The sequence below is a fragment of the Myotis brandtii genome, unplaced genomic scaffold (assembly GCF_000412655.1).
Source record: "Myotis brandtii unplaced genomic scaffold, ASM41265v1 scaffold499, whole genome shotgun sequence".
NCBI classification, from domain to species: domain Eukaryota; kingdom Metazoa; phylum Chordata; class Mammalia; order Chiroptera; family Vespertilionidae; genus Myotis; species Myotis brandtii.
This window is the reverse complement of record NW_005369027.1, coordinates 2149872-2159422: the sequence shown is the minus strand read 5'-3', so window position 1 is coordinate 2159422 and position 9551 is coordinate 2149872. Positions and strand designations below refer to the sequence as shown.

Genomic DNA, 9551 nt, shown 5'->3' with positions numbered 1-9551 from the left:
TATATTCAGTGTATAATTCAAAAGTTAAAAGGGCACTTACATGTAAGGGAGAACTTGGATCAATTCTAAATCTTCTAGGGCTTGGGCTTCTACCAAATTTGCAGCCATTAAAATACATACTCCACGAACAGCCAAAAGAGAATGAAGCTCCACAAGTCTCAGGATCAATTCCTTGACATGTACAGGTACGACTGTAAGATGGAAATTGCAAGGCAATGAACTGATAAAGCAGGACAATACTTCAGATAGGTTCATATAACGTTAAAAGTACACATGGCTAATAAACTGATTTTAATATATTTTATTATTATATCTAACTACTGTTAATAACACAATGTGAACTATATATGTGAATATAATTAAACTAACTAGAGGCCCAGTGCACGACATTCATGCACTGAAGGGGCGGGGGGGCTAGGAGGGTGTTCCCTCAGCCCAGCCTGCGCCCTTTTGCAGGCCGAGACCCCTCGGGGAAGCGGATCTAAGCCGGCAGTTGGACATTCCCCAAGGGATCCTTAGCACAACTGCAGGTGCAGGAGAGGCTTCCGCTACTGGCCACTGGCTGCTGCGCTCCTCAGCCTTGAGCCCGACTTCTGGATGAGCAGCACTCCCCCTGTGGGAGTGCACTGACTGCCAGGGGGCAAGCTCCTGTGTTGACCTTCTGCCTCCTGGTGGTCAGTACGCATCATAGCGACCGGTCGTTCGGCTGTTCAATTGATTTTCAAATTAGCCTTTTATTATATAGGATTTTAAAATATTGAATAAAATTTTAAATAAAATGCTCAAGACTGCAAATCTAAATAAACTCTAATAAACTATACAGATCTAAAACACTCATAAACTGTTTGATTTGAAGATGGTCTGAGAATGGAATATAAAGGGCCTGGATTTACATCCCAGATCTGATCCCTATCGGAAATGAAAATTATAGCATTTCATGACCACTTTGGACATTACTTCCTCCATCTATAAAACACATTGATATAATTCTTTGCGGCCTGAAAACAATCATATATATTGTATGTGAAGTCACTTAGAGCTTCCAAAGAAACCTTAAACAGTCAACATCTCTGAAATGGAATAAATGGACTCATAAGTCCTAATTTTATGGATTGAGTATAGTATGCCCGTAATTCCTGAACTGAATTGAATCGGGCAAAAACAATCAGACAAGCCAAAACTGAGCAACACTGTACAAAATTAACCAATTCCTTTAAAAATGTCAATGTCATGTAACATAGAGAAGTGAGATTAAAGGATTAAGCAACTATAAAATAAAAACCAACCTAATCCACCCAATCTAGGGTGGGGAAAAATTATGATAAAGATTATTATTGGGAAAAAGATATTTGAATATGGACTGTAGACTAGATCATTTTAACTAATTGTTTAAATAGAAGTTAAATTTTCTGATTTTGATTATTGTACTGGGTTTATGCATAAGAATGCTTTAGGATTCTATATATATATATATAAGGCTAAGTTGACTCGCACATGAGTGATACATATAAAGCCCTTGCTGGTGCCAATCGCATGTATGTGTTTCGATATGTCATTGTCGATTGAGAATTTGGTTGATACTTCTATTATAGAGAAAGGGCGAATAGTGATATTAAAATATTTCTTCTAATTAATTTCCTTTCAATTTACACAAATCCATGCACCAGGACACTATTAACTTATAAAGTATTATTTAGGGGAAAAAGTCTTAAGTGTGAAAGTATTTCACAAATAATACAGCCCTAACCGGTTTGGCTCAGTGGATGGAGCGTCGGCCTGCGGACGCTCCCAGTGGGGAGTATGCAGGAGGCAGCTGATCGATGTTTCTCTCTCATCGATGTTTCTAACTCTCTATCCCTATCCCTTCCTCTCTGTAAAAAAAAATCAATAAAAATATATTTAAAAAAATAATAATAATACAGAAGAAAATATTTTAAAATCAGTAATGAAAATATGTATATACATAAATGTGTGTCTATGTGCCTATGAGTATAAATGCAAATATAACAAACCAGTAACAATGATGTAATCTAGGTAAGCGTTCATTTAAGCATTCTTACATATTTTCTATAAAAATAATTATTGAAAAAATGCTAGATCTACATTGGGTGAAATATAACTATTGCATTCTTGAAAAGATTGAATAAGACGATATATGTGTATCATTTAAAGCAGTATCTTCAAATAAAAAATTATTGTATACCCATATAAAATAATTAGCAGACATTAAAACTTATGTACAGCCCTAGCTGGTTTGACTCAGTGGATAGAGCCTTGGTCTGCACCAAAGGGTCCTGGGTTCGATTACAGTCAAGGGCATGTACCTTGGTTGCAGGGTCCTCCCTAGCCTACACCCTGATTAGGGCACGTGCTGGAGGCAACCAGTAGATGTGTTTCTCTCACATCAGTGATTCTCTCTCTCTTTCCCTCTCTCTAAAAAAAAAACAAATCCAATGGTAAAATACCCTCAGGTGAGGATTAACAACAACAAAAAAGATGTACACAAACTTGTGGCCATTAAAAAGAAAAATATAATGAAAGGAAAATATAAGCATAAATGAACGCTCTGGGAAGTATACTAATTAATCTTGTGTGGGAATTAGAAGGAATGATATTTTTATTATATTTTGTATAATGACATTTCTTCTTAAAAAGAGACCTATTTGAGGAAAACTACATAAAACTCTCCTGAAAGATACACAAGGAAACTTGAAAAAAAAAAAAAAAAGACCATTTATGGGATAGCAAGATTCATTATCATAAAGATGTCCATTTATTATAATTTAATGCAGTCTCATTAAAAATATAATTAGATTTACCTTAATACTACAAAGTTGATTATGAAGTTTGTTTAAAAGCACAAAGGGGAAAAAAAGAATGACAAGTCTTGAAAAACAGTTAGAGTGGCAAGCTAACCCTACCAAATATTAAAATATATTATAGGCCAGCCAGTGGGGCTCAATGGTTGAGCGTTGACCTATGAACCAGGAGGTCACTTGATCCCTTGTGTGTGTTGTGTAGGAGGTAGTCTATCAATGATTCTCTCTCATCATTTATGATTTCAAAAAATTCTAAAAGAAAACATGGGTGAATTACTCTACATCTTGAGAGATAGAAAAATATCTTTACATACCATTCAAAATTGAGACACAAATAAGGTTGGAGATTAAAAAAACAGATACTCTCTCACATTGCTGGAGGAAATGCAAAGTGGAACGAACAGTTCCCTGTGGAGGCAGCTTTTCCTTTACGGAAAAACCAGTCTGCTCCAGATACTTGAGGTGAGTGGGATGAGATATCAAAGAAAGAATCAATAAAAGAATATTCTAAGGCAGGATATCCTAAAATGGTCTTAACTCCCTATGAAATTATGTCTTTCTCTAAAGAAATGGGCACTGTTTTTAGTTACACAATAGCTAAAATCTTGTTGCCCCATATATATAGTTGGTAATTAATTAACAATTTAACATTATATAATAGAAGCCTGAATGTCAAGACAGTACAAAATAGATATGATTACTTTTCATTGAGCGTGCATCTTCGGTCTGTGGGATGCCCATTGTACGTCCTCAGGTTTTGGGTAAGCTCCGTATACAGTCTGTCTGCCATGGGAAGGGGAATGCCATCCCATACCAGGATCAGCACCACCGTCACTGCTGTTGGACAGTGGTGGCCTGTACGCTGCCGAACCAAGCAAAGAACCTTCTCTTCTTCGCTGCTTCTTCTTAAAACCTGCAAAAGCAGAATGTATTCACTGATGGAACTCGAGAAACCAAAAGTTAAACACAGCGACTATTGCTTTTGAAGCTCTGTCGTGCATTTTATCTTTTAAAATTACTGTTTCACAAAGGGTTGACGCCTATAGGACCTTCAGTTGTCATCCTAGTTTTCTCCAAATAACTCACAGAAAAGAAATCTGCGGTATGTGGCTATTATTTGTACAAGTAGACCCAAGCACTCTGTTTTTGTCACTGTTGATACAGTTTTGCAAAAGAGGTACCAGAGGATGCTGTGGGGAAGAGCCCAACTAACTTCTCTTACACAAATGTCACAACAGGACAAATCTAGCTAGATAAAAATAACCAAGGATTGCTAACATTAACAATAAACTTGAGTCATCAAATTTAGCATCTGAAGAAAGTTATGGATCTTTTCCTTGAGCGGATGGTTGACTAAATAGAATAATGAACATAGAAAGCAATGTTCCTGCAATTCCTGTGATTTTTCTCCACATTGTCATCAGGGTTTATCACACCTATTTTATCATAAGATTAGAGTGTCCAGCTGCCATGGTGAATGTAAAGCACAACAATCATTTTTGAGTATTTATCCATTTAGCTTACATTATATTATACCCGTAGGGTATTAAGATGTTATTTACACAATCACATTTTTCCGTCTCCAGATGGTTAACAATCATTGCTACCAAGGCATCCCTTGAGGAGAGCTGGCTTTAGAACCTTCCCCCTAAACCCTATTATTTATATTAAAATGTTTTTTATGTTTATATGTCCTGTATAGCCAAATAAGAATACATTTGCTTTCAAAAAGTACAAAATTATATATACGGTGTCAAACGAAATGATACCAGATAACTTTCAAGTTGTCAAGACTACAACAAAGTTCTATTGATCCGTTCTTCGTATGGAAAATGCTAAAATGTTATTTATTCGTGGTATTTGTCTTTATCAGATTTTCTTTTTTTTTTTTTACAAATTTCCTTCAATGAGCAATAGAAAATAAAGAATGAGTCTCAAAATTCAGATATAGGTTCAATAAATCGCTGAAGTCTTACTATGACATGGATAATTGGGTTTTTCCAAAATTCACATATTAAATCCTAAATTCCAATGTGGTTGTACTAGGAGGAGGGACCTTTGGAAGGTGATTAGGTCATAGACAGAAAGCCTTCATGAATGGGATTAGTGTATAAAAAGAGACCCCATGGAGCTTCTGAGCTCTTTCAATAATGTTAAGACACAAAGAGAAGAGAGTCCTCAACCAACCGTGCTGGCTCCCTTATCTCAGACTTCCAATAAATTTCTGTTCTGTATAATCTATCCAGCCTGGTGTTTTTTCAGAGCAATCAAAATTAAGCAAAAGACCTCTGACAATTGTAAATACATTAAAGATGACCTAAATAAATGGAGAGAGATACCATGTTGATGGATTAGTCACTATTAATGTCAATTTTCCCCAAATTGATTTTTTGATTTGATGCAATCCCAATCACAATCCTATCAGCTGGTTTTGGTTTGGGTGAAAATTGACAAACTTGTTTCTATAAAAATGCAAAGGAACAATAAGAGCCAAGAAAAGGCAGAGAAATCAAGATCTATTGCAAAACTATGGTAATTGAGTTAGTTTCAAATTAGTACAATGGCAGATAAAGAGATTAATGGAATAGAATAGTGAGTTCAGGAGATCAGTATAAAAATGATCACCTGACTTAGGACAAATGTGACAATGCAAAAAGTCTTTTCAATGAACAGTACTGTGTAGATATCCATATAGAAGAAAATGAATCTTGACCCTTACTTCACATATGTAACTTGAGTTATATTGTAGATCTAAAAAATGAAAGACAAAGCAAGAAGTTTTTAAAAGAAAATATCTTCATGACCTGGGAGCAGGTAAAACATTAAAAATAAAACACCAAATTTAATTGTTATAAAGGAAAAAGTTAAGCTAGATTATTTTAAAATTAAGAACATATCTTCATTGAGAACATTAACAGGCAAAAGATAAGGCAAGCAAGCAATACAGTGAGAGAAATATTTATGTTATATATATAATTGATAAAATATTCTTATCCAAAATAAAGAACTTCTGCAAATGAGTAATAGAAACACCATTAAATAGGCAGAACAGAATAGAATATCCAAACAGATGATGAGCTTAAGAAAATATAGTTAAGATTATTAGCAAAGTAAAAATGTTTTAAAAGCACTACATATGTTGGTGGGTTTATAAAATGGAGCAAACCACTATAGAAATTGTGGAAGTTGCTAAAAGAACAAACCACAAATAGAGTGCTGGGTATATATACAAAAGAATTAATATAGCAGGGTCTTGAACCGATGATTCCATATCCATATTCACAGTGGAAGAAGCAAAATGTCCATTAATAAATGAATGGATAAACAAAAAAAAAATTGTATATACACAAAATGGGATATTATTCAGACTTAAAAAGGAAATCCTTTCAAATACTAAAACGTGGATGAAACTTTAGGAAATGATACTTAGAATCAGAGAAATAGGTCAGTTGCAAAAAGACATACTATATGATTCCACTTATATGACTTATCTAAAGTAGTCAATCAAATAGAAATGAAAATTGTAATGTTGGTTATCAGGAGCTGGGGTAATGGGAAACGAGGAGTTATTTAATGGGTATAGAGTTTCATGTTTGCAAGAAAAAAGTTCTGAAGATCTCCTTCAAAACAATGTGAACGTATGTAAAAGTGATAACTTCACTTTCTGATTAAAATCTATTTAAAAATCCATTGTATTGCTATCACTATTAATATTTCCACATTTTGACCCATGTTTAAAACCTTCATCTGGGATTTTTCACTTGATCTTTAAAATCTTACATAATAGCCCTAACCGGTTTGGTTCAGTGGATAGAGCGCCGGCCTGTGGACTGAAGGGTCCCAGGTTTGATTCCGGTCAAGGGCATGTACCTTGGAGGCAGGTGATCAATGTTTCTCTCTCATCTATGTTTCTAACTCTATCCCCCTCTCCCTTCCTCTCTGCAAAAAATCAATAAAATATATTTTAAAAATAAAATCTTATATAATAAAAGGGTAATGTGCAAATCCACCGAACAGCAAAACGAGTGGTCACCATGACACACACTGACAACCAGGGGGCAGACGCTCAGTGCAGGAGTTGCCCCTTGATGGTCAGTGGGCTACCACAGGGGGAGCACAGCTCAGCCAGAAGCCCAGAAGCAGGGCTCACGACTGGGGAGCACAGCTGCCAGTGGTGGGAACCCCGCCTCTGCAGCAGCGTTAAGGATTTCCGACGGCCTGCTTAGGACCATTCCCCACTGGATGTCCTAAGCTGTCGGTTGGATATACCCTGAGGGCTCCTGGACTGCTGGGAACAACCCCCCCCCCCCCACTCCCCACCCAGTGTAGGAGTCTCGTGCACCCGGCCTCGAGTTATTTGAATAAGAGAGTTCTGGGTCGATATTATTGTGACGCCTAATCTTATCTCCTTCTTATTAATTTCTAAAGATATAAACAGCAAAAGCAAATATCAGGGGGGCAAATATTACTGCAATCAGATTTGGAGAGATAAATGAAGACCCAATGCTCTCAAGTTTGAAAAGTTGCTCATAATTAAAAAACAGTTTCAGAAGAGCCTAGTTTGAGCACCAATTTGGAAAAGCAGTAAATCTGTATAAAAGTTTTTTATTCTATGCAGAAGAGAACTTGTAAAATTCATCAGTAATAACTTTTCTATAGGGAAGGAATCAGGTCCTGAGGTACAATGAACCCTAAAATTACATATATACTAATATATATATCAAATACATACACACACACAGCCCAAGAACCCATCAGTGTTGGCACGAGTTTGAGGCTTGATCCCCAGTGGAGGGCATGTAGGAAGCAGCCAATTAATGATTCTCTCTCATCATTGATGTCTCTCTCTCTCTCTCTTGCCCATCCTCCATGAAATTAATAAAATGTATTTTTTTTAATGTGATAGACAACAAATAAATGTAAACAAGTAATCCTGGACAGGATTCTGAATCAGGACAAAAAATGTTTTCTTTTCCCATAAAGGATGTTATTGGATATAAAATCTAAAGATTAGATATTAATCTTGTATTAGGATTAATAATTGTTCTAAGTTTATGTAAGATTTTAATAATAGTAGCTATGAAAGACAATTTATTGTGGTTAAGAAACGTCCTTGTTTTGAAAACACACCAATGTATTTATGGTAAAAGGCATCATGTTTACAAATTGCTATTAGGGTATTCAGGAAAAATAGGAGGAAGAGCAAAGGAGAGAGAAGGAAGAAGAGAGAAAGATAAAGCAAAGCAAATATCAATAAAGATTATCAGAAAATCTCTGTACTATTCAAGCACCTTTGAGTAAGACTGAAATTACTATAAAATAACTTAAAAAAATATTGTTTTGGTGCTGGCCAAAGTTTTGGGACTTCGGTATTCATGATCCTCAGTATTGGAAGACAAGCTCCAGGACAGGGTGACTGGATCAGTGGGGACACACATAGTGCAAGAGATAAGCTACAGGCAGGTATCTGGATGGAAAGTACCAACTCCTATGATGTGAAGGACAGACTTCTGTCGGAAATGATACAAGAAGAGCAAAGAATAAGTCTTTGCATAACCTGAGGATGAAGAATGGGGGCATTTCTTGTATTGGAAAAAATATCTTCTCAGTTAAAGTTAATCTGTGGAACAATTAATGGTCAATGCATATTTAGGTTCAGGTAATATCCTAAGTAAATTAATGTGAATTAATAAGTGTGTAAATGTAGAAAAACCAATTAGTAACCATATCCAAAGCACTGTCAAGATTAGGAAGATGTGCCCTTGCCAGTTTGGCTCAGTGGTTGAGCGACGACCTATGAACCAGGAGGTTGTGGTTCAATTCTCGGTAGGGGCACATACCAGGGTCATGGGCTTGACCACCAGTGTGGGGTGAGCAGGGAGCAGCTGATGAATGATTCTCTCTCATCATTGATCTTTCAATCTCTCTCTCTATATATACGAAATTAATAAAAATGTATTTATAAAAAACCATAGCTAGGAGCAACTCTGTGGGATTGCCAGAGATCACTGTTGAGTTTATCAATAATCATGTCAAAGACAAAGTAGACTTGAATTTTCAACACAAAATGATGGTGGTCAACAAAACAAAACAAAAACACCCCACCCATTAAGGTAATTTAAAGCTACCTATATATATTATAATAAAATGAACTCCATCCTTCGGGGTAATGAAAAGTTTATTTGTTAAAATATATTTTATTGATTTTTTACAGAGAGGAAGGGAGAGGGATAGAGAGTTAGAAACATCAATGAGAGAGAAACAACAATCAGCTGCTTCCTGCACACCCCCTACTGGGGTTGTGCCCGCAACCAAGGTGCATGCCCTTGACTGGAATCGAACCTGTGACCCTTCAGTCCGCAGGCCAACGCTCTATCCACCGAGCCAAACCGGCCAGGGCTAATGATTTATTTCTTGATCTGGGTGGAGATTACATAGGCGTGTTCTCTTTTTGTACAACTTCACTTAACTGAACATTTATGACTTGTGTAGATTTCTTTATGTACGTTATTAGAGGCCTGGTGCATGAATTTGTGCACGGTGGGGTCCATTGGACTGGCAAGCGATCAGGGCCTATCAAGGGGGCCGGCTAGCAGGGAAGAGGGATCGCCGGAGGTTGGCTGTGGGAGTGCACTGACCACCAGGGAGCAGCTCCTGTGTTGAACATCTTCCCCCTGGTGGTCAGTGCGCATCATAGCGACTAGTTGACTGGTCATTCTGCCTGTTTGGTTG

At 36.7% G+C, this 9551-nt stretch overlaps 1 protein-coding gene across 1 annotated transcript in view; it reads right to left on the bottom strand.

Moving 5' to 3' along the window:
• Window positions 1–9551, bottom strand: part of TET1 (tet methylcytosine dioxygenase 1) — a 104417-nt gene that overhangs the window by 15390 nt on the left and 79476 nt on the right. Inside the window, exons 6-7 of the mRNA XM_005876807.2 lie at window positions 3521–3732; window positions 41–191 (exon numbers count right to left, since the gene is read on the bottom strand). Of these exons, the coding sequence (XP_005876869.1) occupies window positions 41–191; window positions 3521–3732 (363 nt within the window). The remainder of the gene's footprint in view (window positions 1–40; window positions 192–3520; window positions 3733–9551) is intronic.